At 38.0% G+C, this 12,462-nt stretch overlaps 2 protein-coding genes across 3 annotated transcripts in view; one reads left to right on the plus strand and one right to left on the minus strand.

Annotated features, from left to right (window-relative positions):
* Window positions 1-35: 35 nt before the first annotated feature.
* LRRC57 (leucine rich repeat containing 57) lies at window positions 36-5,081 on the plus strand. Of its 2 annotated transcripts, none has more exons than XM_006831729.1 (6): window positions 36-123; window positions 346-470; window positions 577-715; window positions 1,258-1,526; window positions 4,449-4,634; window positions 5,040-5,081. In XM_006831729.1, exons 1-6 carry the CDS (start codon window positions 36-38, stop codon window positions 5,079-5,081), a joined length of 849 nt encoding a protein of 282 aa, XP_006831792.1. The 2 variants fall into 2 exon arrangements, with proteins under 2 accessions (XP_006831792.1, XP_006831793.1); XM_006831730.1 differs by having other exon boundaries at window positions 36-88; window positions 365-470.
* A 6,720-nt stretch (window positions 5,082-11,801) lies between these two features.
* Window positions 11,802-12,462, minus strand: part of SNAP23 (synaptosomal-associated protein, 23kDa) — an 18,711-nt gene continuing 18,050 nt past the window's right edge. The window contains exons 7-8 of the mRNA XM_006831731.1: window positions 12,078-12,116; window positions 11,802-11,869 (exon numbers count right to left, since the gene is read on the minus strand). Coding sequence (XP_006831794.1) covers window positions 11,802-11,869; window positions 12,078-12,116 — 107 coding nt within the window. The remainder of the gene's footprint in view (window positions 11,870-12,077; window positions 12,117-12,462) is intronic.

Here is a 12,462-nt window from a genome sequence, read left to right on the forward strand (position 1 = left end):
AAGAACCGAAAGCCACGAAAGAGCGGCGCGGCTTGATGACGTCTCAGGGCGTTTACTCCCAAGCGGAAGCCAGAAGAGCGCATCCCAGGCGAGCGTGGGATCTGGGTCTTCCTCTGCGAAGCGGTCTGAACTAAGGGGTAGGAAGCAATTCCAGGGCTCGTGGTCCTCCATGAGCTTCCAAGGGCGCCTGGCCTCGAAAGTTTCGCAAAAGCAACCCATCTGATGGTCGGGCTGCCTTCCTTCCCTTTTGTCCTCGCCACTCCCGGACTGGCCCCGAGGATTGGCGGGAGGTGGTAGCCGGAGTGTGTGATCCCTCCGGAAGGCCAACGGACCAGACGGTGACAGTTGCGCTTCCTTCCCTCAGGGACCTGAACCTCGGCAATAGGATGGGAAACAGTGCCCTCCGCGCTCATGTGGAAACCGCGCAGAAAACAGGAGTCTTTCAGCTCAAGGACCGTGGGCTGACTGAGGTGAGACTGGGATGAGAACGACCAGAAAAATTAAGGGGAAAGGGACTGCGAGGGCGATAAAAGTAATTTGTGAGGGGTTGTCCACACTGTGAATCCCTTTCTCCAGTTCCCTTTAGAGTTGCAGAAGCTGACGAGCAACCTCAGGACCATCGATTTGTCCAACAACAAGATCGAGAGCTTACCGCCTATGCTGATTGGGAAGTTCACTCTGCTGAAGAGCCTCTCGCTGAACAACAACAAACTGAGTATGGCATCTGCGCCTGGGAAGCTTTTGCTAGTGATCAGCTGTTAAGAAGGGTGGTTTTCTCTTACAAGCTGATTTTATTGTTGCTATAAAACCGTTCAGAGGGCTCAAGATGCAGGAGAATGTCAGAGTCCTGGAAGCTTTCTCAATCTCTAATTGCATTTACAAACCTCCTCGGGTGGTATGATTGGTACTGGGTCAAGTTGGACTTGAGAGGGAAGACCAATATCTGGGATATAATGTAAACATATACCTAATTTGGAAGGGGGGATAGAATGGGAAAATGAGGACCTTCTAAAATCCTACAAAATTGCTGTTGGATTGTGCCACGGCCCCCTTTACAAAGGAGTCCCTTATACACAAATGCTTTCCTACATTTCCTACACCCTCACTTCTGAAGGCTGCGTTAGGCAAATACCATACTTAAAAATGGCACATGTGGGAATTCCACATATTTTAAAACAAAAGATGAAACTTTAAAAACTTCAGCAAGGTGTTTTTGAGCTATATTAGATTCAGGTTTTAAAAAATTTTCTTTGCCAGCTTTTCTGCCTGATGAGTTATGCAATCTGAAAAAACTAGAGATGCTAAGCCTAAACAACAACCACCTGACAGAACTACCATCTACCTTTGGGCAACTCTCTGCTCTCAAGACCCTGAGCCTCTCTGGGAACCAACTCCGAACATTGCCACCCCAACTTTGTAGCCTACGGCATCTTGATGTGATGGATCTCTCTAAGAATCAGATTCGGAGTATACCCGACACGGTGGGGGAGCTGCAGGTCATCGAACTCAACCTCAACCAGAACCAGGTCTAGAGCTTAAGGGCTTTTCCTAAAGCATGTGTGGGTTTATGATCTGAGTCACTCCTTGTTCCCTACGCTGTAATCATGGAGAGCTGGATGCGAGGAGTACTTCATGGGCTGCTGCACTAATGCTGAAGCCCAAAGTGCCATGTAGTTAGTAGGGATGCTAAGTGTGTGCTCACTGTGTAGGTATTTTCTGGAAGGAGGGATGGATAGCAGGGTGAGCGAATTGCAATAAACCGTAGCCTCACAAATCTGGAAGAGTTCTTTAGATCCTCCGGAAATAAGCCTAGTTAATCTAGCAAGGAGCTGTGTTGCGAAGTTAAAAGTAGAAATTAGAGCTCATAGGCTCTCAGAATTGGGCATCAGAGGTTAGTTCTGTACTTTGCTTTGACACTTTTGTCAAGTGAGTGTTCGGTGTTTGCTTAACAACTCAGTGGTAAGCTTTCTGGAGACAGATCCTTTTATTATTGAACAGCTTTAATATTTCAATATTTCAAATTTGTTTTAATTACTTTGGATGTGCTTTTGTTAATATGAAGCTGCCTGGAAAAATAATCTTTGATCTAGGCATAAGACAAAATTGATGAAACATTAAGTTTAGTGAGACAGTGACCTTGAGCTTATTGAAATAAAATTAAATAAAAAACTCAGTTTCTCAAACTAGCCATATTTCAAGTGCTTAATAGCCACATGTAACTGGTGGCTGCTGTATTATATAGCACAGATAAAGAACATTTCCATCATTGTAAAAAGTTTCATTGGCCAACACTGTTCTAGAATGTAAGAGAGAGTTATCTGTATCATTCTGTATCCAGATTGGGGAATTTAAAAATTAAAGTTTTTCAGCAATATGTTCATCTACTTTAGATGGAGACACATTGTAAACTACAAAATATGACTACTGCATACTAAAACCTTGCAGGATCATATTTTTTTAAAGAAATGGTTTCCCTAAAATGTCTATTTTTATTTAATGATCCTAATTTTTAAAAAATGTTTTATTGTGAATTATATGATTAGTTTAACATTCATCGTATCATACATCGTTTCATTGCCATGGTTACAATCCCCTCCATGCATCATCAACCAACCACAGGATATTCCCTGTAAGCCTGCCCCTGGTAGTCAGCACACAGCCCCCTTCCCTCTCTGTGTCTAAAGCACCCAGCCACTCCATCTCTCCATGTCATCATCTCTGCCTCCATCTCTGGCATCAGTGCTTCTCTGCGTAGGGCCCTGCTCTCCACTCTTCTCCCTTGATGGACCCAGGGACCTCCCCTCCTAGCTACAAAACATCTACCTTTACACTTCTAACCCTCACAGTCAGTCCTGATAACAATTACTCACTATTGTTATCACAAGAGACCTATCCCCATTTCCTTTCATCAGCCCCACCTAGACAGACTGGATACTACTCAGTGGAGATTCTACCTTCCTCCAGGCCCCCTGGCTCTAGATTCCCTCTTGAAAGCTTATAAGCCAGTCACTTCTTGCCTTTGTAGCCCCCATTCCCCCCATTTTGGGTAGCCACTGTCCAAGTTGCCCATCCCTGTCTACTCTGTGTATGGAGGGGGTGGGGATGATCCTTGCTGTAAAGATTTGTTCCCCCTTTTGAGCTACTGCATCCATAGGTGTGGGTCAAGTTCATCAAATTTTATCAGATTACTCTTTTCATCTAATTCTAGTTGCCTAATTTATTTTTGAGAAAAGGAAAGTATAAGTAACCTGCAGTGGCCTTACATTATGATAAAATTTAGTCATTCTTTAAGATTGTTTGCTTTTCTCTAGAGACTGTTCTTGAGGTTTCTGGAGAAATTGTGATTCATTTAAGCAATAATATAGGGTCACTGTGAGTAGGAATCATCTGTGATACATGTTAAATAAGCACTTCATATTCAGCTCTACTGATGCCTCAATCAGTGGTTCTCAAGCTTTGATAACAAAGAGGGCTTGTAAAAGAGATGACTTAGGTTCCACCACCCCCCAAATTAGATTCAGTATGTTAGGAGTGGGGTTTGACAAGCTCTCAGAGGGTATTGCTCTAGAAACACACTTCGAGAACCAGACCTAGACTAACATCTTTGATACCAGGCAGAGTCAATAGAATTTGGTGAGGTGCAGCATTTAGAAGACAAAAGAGGTGAATAAATTAAAAAACTTTTTGGCATTGAGCTTGAAGGCCTAAAATAACATTGGTACTATCCATAATGGCTAGGCTATGACAATGAGCTATCCAAACGGGAATTTTTACTAAGGGTTGGAGAAATAGGAGTGAAATGTAGGTGAGTAGATATGAATGTTAATAAAGATTTTTAGGTCATAACAGAAGTGATAGCTATAAAAATGGATGCGCTTTCTAGAAGAAAGTATAGTAAGATCAGATATTAAATATTAGGGACTACTGCTTGAAAAATATCCACCGAAACAAGAAGGGAAGCCATATAGAAAAGATGAGAGAAAAAGGCCAATTAGGCACAAGAGGGAGTTTCAAGGAAGGGATATCGTCAAATGCAACAGAAGATGAAGGCAGACAAGAATCCTTGACTATAGCAATAAAGTGATCAGCATGTGTGTACACAAAATATTGGTAGTGAATGTACCAAAATGTTCATGGTCATTATTGCTGGTTGGTGGGATTACAGGGAACTTTTTTTCTTTAAATTTGCATGGTTTTCTAATTTTTTATAATGTACATGATGCTGTTATCAGAAAGTTTAGTCTCCGAAAATTCACCAGTAGTCTTCATGAAAATAATTTTGGTGTAGTAGTGACAGAGCCAGATAATAGAGGTTTCTAGAATAATAAGGTAATGAGAAAGTAGAGGCAGTAAAAGAAAAGAGAACTAGGGCAAATAGTCAAGTATTTTTTGTTTTAAATGTAAAAAATTCACCATTATGCTGTTCCTTGTTTTTCTTTGTTTTATAGATATCACAGATCTCAGTGAAAATATCTTGCTGTCCTCGTCTCAAAATTCTCCGTCTGGAAGAGAACTGTCTTGAACTCAGCATGCTTCCACAGAGCATCCTTAGTGATTCCCAGATCTGTCTACTTGCTGTAGAAGGCAATCTTTTTGAGATAAAGAAACTTCGAGAACTGGAAGGCTATGATAAGGTATGTATTAGTGCATGGCAGTATTTCTAACCACTGTGCAAGAAAAGTATGGTGATGTAATCCACCTGAACATTAATAGATTATGTTGTTCTTCCCCATTTTGGAGATGGGTTCTAAGAATGAGGCAATGTGCATATATTGTATCAATGATGGGTTTTTTTTCCGTAGAATTTCTTATAAAGCATCTTTTTTTGTGGGCTTATTTTAAAACAAAACTATTTTTTAAACTGTATTTTTAAAATTTGCATTTAAAATGACTAGATTTTATAAGAAATGAAGGGCCATATGCATTAAAACCATTTAAAAATGAAAAAAAAAAAAAAAAAAATTGAAACTTCAGTAACATGTAAGTTTTTATTTGCCCAGGCTGAATAGCAAATATCTATACTTCTTTCATGATTTTAGTACATGGAGAGGTTTACAGCCACCAAGAAGAAGTTTGCATGATGTTCTCCAGGAGCATGGAACCGTAAGAGGATGCTAACTTGGAAACTGTTGGAACCTGGTTGAATCAAAGGCTCCTATCACTGGCAAGGATATATGCAGTTAAAGGAGAAGACACTCCAGGAGATAATTTCACTCAACAATCTAGCCTTTTCAGGGCTTTGGTTATGATAAGAGAAAAAGAATCAAGACATAGGAAAGAGTCCTCCATCTCAAATCATGGGACGGCTGTGGACAATTCTGATCTTTAAAACCATCATATTGATTTGGCTTTAAGAAACCAGAAGGTAGTTGGCTATTTATACAGTGAGGGGGTGCTGCCTAGTAACAAAATAGCTTACACCACAGCTTGAAATTCATTTTTAGTTTCAAAGTGCGAACTTTCATAAAGTCAATTGCCATTAGACCTCTGTGTTAACACTTAATATGTTTATGAAATTCAAATAGTTTGTAAGAATCTGCTATGGTTAATTAAGGACTTATGATTTTATTCTTGTCCATCAGTTCAGTTTCAGTGTTTATCCTTAGAATTTAGGATGTACCTAAATATGTGATTGTCTTGATTAAGTGTCTGCTTTGTTAGAGAAGCATTACAACACTAAGATATGTTCCCCAAGGCTGCAGTAGCAAATGTTTTACTACTGCAGGTGCCTTATTAGTAGAAGTCTCTGGAGAGATAAAACCGCATATGCAAAACTTGTAAGATAAAAGGAATTTTAATAATCAAGATCTTCCTGAATTTTTGTTAGGAATGTCATTTCCCTTTCCTCTTTTTTATTTATAATTCTACTAGTCAGATTACCTATTAAGAAAAATCATTGCTACAATATTTTAAAACAACCTATATTTATCAAGTTCATTTTCTGAATGAGAAAATATGCTAAATAAAGAATTTTTTATTAACTTTGACTGGAACCAAGATTAATCTTTTAAAGGAAGAACACAGGAGAATGTTAACAATAAATGATGCTTTCTTCTTTTAACTTAGAAAGTAAACTGATTAGGAAGCCTTTCATGCCCTTGTTCTAGTGATCTATGAATAGTGAAATGTCTCCATGTGACTGGTGTTGAAACATTTTGTGGTATGTGAACCATGCCATTAAGAATATCTAAAGGTACCCAAGTAGATGATTTCATATTGTCACTGGTCATTCTCTGAAGTTTTCTCCTTGCCAAGGAGTGATTAACCATATAATGATAGTTTTTTACAAACCTAGCTTAGGCATTAAATCAAGAGACCCTAAGAGCCTTGTATTTATTCTATATGAAGAAGTCTCTCCAACCCTAAACCTGATCTAGGTTTTTTCATTTTCCCATATGTTATTTTTCTGTTTCTCGATTTGGGAGAGTGACAAAGGGTGCCAGTTTATCAGAATCACTTGAGGAGTTTAAATTTTGTAAATAAATTTGCTTAGTGCATTAACTTTACCAATCCATTAAACAATGAACATTTCTCTAAATATTTCACCAGTAAATATTTCTCTAGTAAATCAGAAATTAGAAATGTGGTAAAAGAAATATCTCCAATTCATTATTAATTGAAGTTTTAAAGACCTACACCTACCCCTTTGAGAAGCAGTTACTACTACTTTTTGCAATTGGGACCCCGAATTCTTTCAATACCCTTTTCTCCCTCGCATTTGCTTGACCAGCCATACAATTCTGCACCCTAAATTTATAGTAAATTGTCTCCCCTTTCCTTGCTTTTATATTGTTCCCTTAGGAATGCCCTCTCACTTAACATTCTACTTTAGTCTAAGCCCTTTCCCTAAGTCTAAACTGCATTAACTGTTTTCCCATCTAGTACTAGCTCTAGGCTTACATGTTATATTTATCGGTCGCTTGCTAAACTGAGCCCATTGAGAGCAGGGATTATATAAAAGTAATATGCCCAATGTTAATAGTGTACAAATATGAAGTGACAAACTAACCTGATTTTAGAGACCTAGATTCTAGTTTGGCCGTCAGCTCTCAGTTACCTAATTCTTTAGATCTTGGGTTTGGAAGTCAGTGTAGTATACTGAGGAAGAATTTAAGCATTTGCAGGTTTTAATCCAAAACCTTTATGAATCAGCAATCTAACCTCATACATCTCAGGTATGTTGCAAGGATACACTGAAAAGACACATAAAAGCACTCAGCAAATGCAGCCATTTACTTCATGTCCCTAAGATACAGAAGTAGAAACTGGCAAGCTGTGCAGAAATAGAAGGCTTGGAGCAGCATAAAAGAATGACATATAACTAACGGAAGAGGAACCTGAATATCTGAGAAATATGTGATTAGGAATGTAATTGGGATGAACCTAGAATTTTAGTAAGTGAATGATTTTAAAACAGCTTTTAAAGAAATTAATTCTAAATGCAACTAAGTATAAAATGACTGGTAAGCAGAAGTTTAAGGAGCTCTGGTAGTGTAGTGGTTACGAATCGGGCTGAGAACCTCAAGGTTAGCAGTTCAAAACTACCAGCTGTTCCACAGGAGAAGGATGAGGCTTTCTGCTCCTGTAAAAATTTCCAGCTTCAGAAACCCTGTACAGGGTCGCTGTGAGTCAGAACCAACTCCACGGCAAATCACCACCACCAAGCAGAAGTTTACATTAAGGGGAGGGTCATTCAAAATCCACATAAGACATGAAAAGAGCTAGCACTGAAGAGTGTGTGCGTGTGTGTGTGGGGGGGGGGGGGGGGGGGTAGGGAGAATTAAAACTGAAGGAAGAAACAATAGACCCAGCTATGGAGGAGTAAAGATACTGTCATTAAACTACTAGTAACTTGAAGAAGGGACTTACTGATACAAATTGAAAAATGAAGTTCAGGAAGGGATGCTGGTTATTGGTTACAGATTTCCAAGCAGAGTGGCCACAAACATAACACAACTTCTAAATAGTTTGTTTGTAAACTACTTAAAATACTTAAGACTCATACCTGGAATGACTGACGTAGTTTGTAGTTTATGTATAATGAGGATTTGAGCATTGTATTAAGTAAAAATAGCCCAGGTTACTTACGGACAAACATAGTTACTAACCTACTAACCCTAAATAAAGTGTTCTTTAAAAATTGGAGAGATATACAATGAATGGTTCATACTAACAAATGGATGCTACTTTGTGACGTATGAAAAACACTTTTTTATTATTGTTACAAATTAGTGTATCTGGATGTGTTTCTTTTTTATGCATAAGAAGGTACACTATATACTAAATACTAAGGCAAACATATGACTAATTGACCTTAGATATGAATTGTACCTACCTCTCCTGGTGTGGTGCTGTGGGCTAATGCGCCAGACTGCAAAGCCGTTTGCACTGCAAGGTCAGTGGTTCAAAGCTCACCAGCTGCTCCTCAGAAAGCCTATACAGGGTCACTATGGATCAGAATCAACTCGACGGCACTTAACAACAACAACAACAATTCAAACTTAACCATACAAATTTGCCTTAAAGGCAGTTCTAGGACCAGAACTGGTCTGTTACAAATCCAAGGACTGCCTGTAGTAAGATTAGAGAATTAAGCTGAGTGATACTATGTTGAGAAAAAAGGAGACTTGATTATTAGTTTTATTCACATAGTCAAGCTGCTTGGATCCACTCCTGTTCAATAGAACATTTAAAAAACAGCCCTAGCATACGTTTTAGAAGTAATAACACATCTTTATTACTTGGAATTTCATTTCTTTGGAATGTCATAATGAGGAGTGCATATTCCTAGCTTATAAATGCCACCACGTCTTTGACTTTTATACTTCAAAATTAGGTTTGTCTTGCAATTTAGATGACTCTTAACACCTGGAGTCCTGGTGTGGCAATGTGGGCTAATATGTTAGACGCAAGATCAGTTTGAACCACAATGTCAGCAGTTCAAGGTCACCAGCCGCACCTCAGAAACCCTATACAGGGTCACTATGAGTTAGAACCAACTCAACGGCACTTAACAACAAAACACTTGGAAAAGAGGAAGGCATCTAAATATTAATCCAAGAAGAATGACCTGAGGATACTTTACAGTCAATTTACTGTTTGGAAGTAATAGTACTTTTAATATTTAACTTGAACACTTAACTTGAATATTTAACTTGGTCCAGGCACCAATTTAAGTGCCCATAACCACTGGAAAGGTAACAGAAACATAACTCAGAAAGATCAGTATTCTTTCTTAAATTCACACAGCTTGTAAAATTTGAACCCAGGAGGTCAGACTCCAGACCTTTAGTACTGCCTTAAGGAAAGACAAGTTTTCTAAGTAATACTAAGGAGAGAATCAGAAAAACGCTTTACGTCAATAGCTTCTATTTCTACTGCATTATCAACCTACTAAATCCACTTTGTATAAGGTCTTTTTTATCTGTGGCCTCCTCATTCCTCTTCTTCCCAGTAGCAGAAACTTGGGGAAAAAGTTCCTAATATGCCTCCATGATTTTCACTTATGCACTGGTTCAGGTTTGAGTGTCTCTTTTTCTGAGGGGCTATGTTTCTTTCATCAATTCACCAAGGGATCCTTGAGCCAAAAAGAGCTCTACTCTAGGGATAATAGCATTAAACGCTTACATTTACCAGACACTGCTCTAGGTACTTTACATGTATTACCCATGTGGAGTCCTAACAATTCTATAAGGTAGGGATTTTTTATCCCCACTTTACAGACAAAGAAACTGAGGGGCAGCTATAGGTTTATAGTCACTTAGCCATAAGTGACAACTCAAGTATAAATCCAAATCATTGGTGTTTTACTCATGCTTCTAACCAATGCACTATATTGTGGGGCAGCATATTGATATCCTCAGGACTATTTCCTTTAAACAAGACAGTACTAAAAGAAGGTTTTTTCACTGCTTTAGGAAAGGGATTCAGATGTAATACAATCCCCATTATTTTGCACCTTCTTACTTTACACATTAACCATCATCTGCAAACTACTGGTTCTAGCATAGAGCATTTCTTTTACAGAGAGCTTAATTTAGTCTCACTTTAAATAATTTCCTTTTCAGTCTTTGCTTCCCATTTTAAATGCATTTTCCCCAGGAACTGGATTATAGTTCTTGTACATAAACATTATCCTTTCAGTCACTAGTGTATTTAAGCCCAAATGAGTAAAAGACTGTTGTTGTTGTTAAGTGCCATAGAGTCAGTTCCAACCCATAGCGACCCTGATAGGGTTTCCAAGAAGCACCTGGTGAGCTTGAACTTCTGACCTTGCAGTCCAGTGCATTAACCTACAGCACCACATCAGGACTCCTAATAAAAGACTAGTGATGGTTAAAACAAACTGTATGATTAATCATATAAAGAAAAACCTTGTCAATATTTCCAATAAAAATTATTAAGGTGCTAAAAGTAACTTTCTAAATTGGAGTGTTTCTTTATTTAGGGACCTTTGCTTTATTCAACGTGTTAAATAAGTGATTAAATTGTTGCCCTCAAAATAATAGTCACAAAATCACATTGGCTATTTGAAACAACAATTCCATTGGTTAGTTACAAAATTTAATTATAAAGATTAAGCAGTGATTATTGGCCACACCAATCTATATATTATAATAGCTTTGAAATATGTAGATGTTAGTTTTTAAATAAAAGTAACAGGTATAAATCAGATTCTCCTAACACTGATTAGGATCTAAATAAATGTTATCCTGGATATGGTTCAATACACAACACTGAGAGAATGACACAATCATGAATAATTAAACCAAAAGCATAATTTTCCAAATCACTTTTAGTTAAACAGAATAAATTCTAGCTTAAAAAAAACCAAACCTAAAGTTATATAAAACTCAAAGCAATCTACTTTTCTACCTGAGATCAAAGTAAGTTCCTTTTTTTTCCTATCTAAACATAATTCTTGGCACTGAGGTAAATCTGAATTCACTTGATAAAGTCTGTCAAACTTTTCCCCCCAAATTTAAGCCCTGCTTTAGAGAGAAATTCTCATGTTACAAATACCTATTTACATTTTTTCCTTCAAAGACTAATTACAAATTATAGGCCTGTAATGGGACCATGATACTATAATAATATGAAAATAAAAAGCCATCTGTTTATACAAAGTGTTCTTGAACAATATAATATGGAAGGGAATCACAAAATCTATGTACATTTATCAATCACTAAGAGTTCAGAAATTAAACTTGCTTTAAGAAAACTCATTATATTCCTCTTTTAGGAGTAGACATTGCAAAGTTGTGATGCATAACAAAATATTGTGTATGAAAGCTCCAACCAAGCTTTACTGACAATAACTACAACTTGAACCAAAAACTAAACCCAACTAGACTTTCACTGAGGCTGTATAAATTTTTGCTTCAGAGCTTGCAGGATTTTACTGAGGTTTACAAACCCCTTTTTTCTCTGTCCCCTTTCCCCAAAATCAACCCTACAGCTTCCTTCTTCATGGTTATCTTTGGCAATGCTTTCAAATCTCAAAAGTAAAACAACCTGCTTTGAAGTAAGCAAGAAAGATGAAAAAATTATATGTGATATATGGAAACCAGCCTAAGAGTATGAGCTGAGGAAAAAATACCAGAAGGAAGGCTAGCACAGTCTGCCCTCAAAGGAAAATGAAATTTTTTTTAAATAAGGGGGCTTTTACTCCTTGGGCCCTTCTTCCACATTATCTCCTGATTAGAAGAGTGTGGGACTAAAATTTCAAACTCTGAGAAGGTAATCATTCTGAAGGAGGAGGAGCTAAGGAAGTAAATACACGATCAAGTACAGCAATAGCTTTAGCTGTCAATGAGTTTCTTTGCTCTGGCATTGGCAATGTCAATACGATCTTTGTTGGTGTCAGCCTGGGGAGGAGAAAAAAAGACACAGTGTTACTTCACAAGATAAATTACACTAATGTAACTTTTGTTTTAACTGACACTCGGGAAAATTCAAGAAACACTTGAAATCACATTATAAAACTCATTTTGGCCAAGAGGTGATAGAATATGAAATTCATTTGAAAATATCCTGGCGTTTAAATACAACAGAAGAATGAAAAGGAAATTGCAGTCTTTCATCAATCCTAAAACACTGCAAACCCTGGGATTCATCTTATAATAATGGCGTTGTTGTTAGGTGCCATCGAGTCGGTACCGACTCATAACAACTCTTTCTATGCACAACAGAATGAAACACTGCCCGGTCCTAGGCCAACCTCACAATTGTTGCCACGCTTGAGCCTATTGATGCTGCCACTTGGCCAATCCATCTTGCTGCAAGTCTTCCTCTTTTTCTCTGACATGCTACACTACCAAACATGATATCCTTCTCCAGTGACTGGTCCCTCCTGACAATAATGTTCAAAGTATGAGAGATGAAGTTTGGTCATCCTGGCCTCCAAGGAGCACTCTGCCACACTTCTTCCAACACAGATCTGTTTGTTCTTTTGGCAGCCCA

Source organism: Chrysochloris asiatica, unplaced genomic scaffold (assembly GCF_000296735.1).
Source record: "Chrysochloris asiatica unplaced genomic scaffold, ChrAsi1.0 scaffold00004, whole genome shotgun sequence".
NCBI lineage: Eukaryota > Metazoa > Chordata > Mammalia > Afrosoricida > Chrysochloridae > Chrysochloris > Chrysochloris asiatica.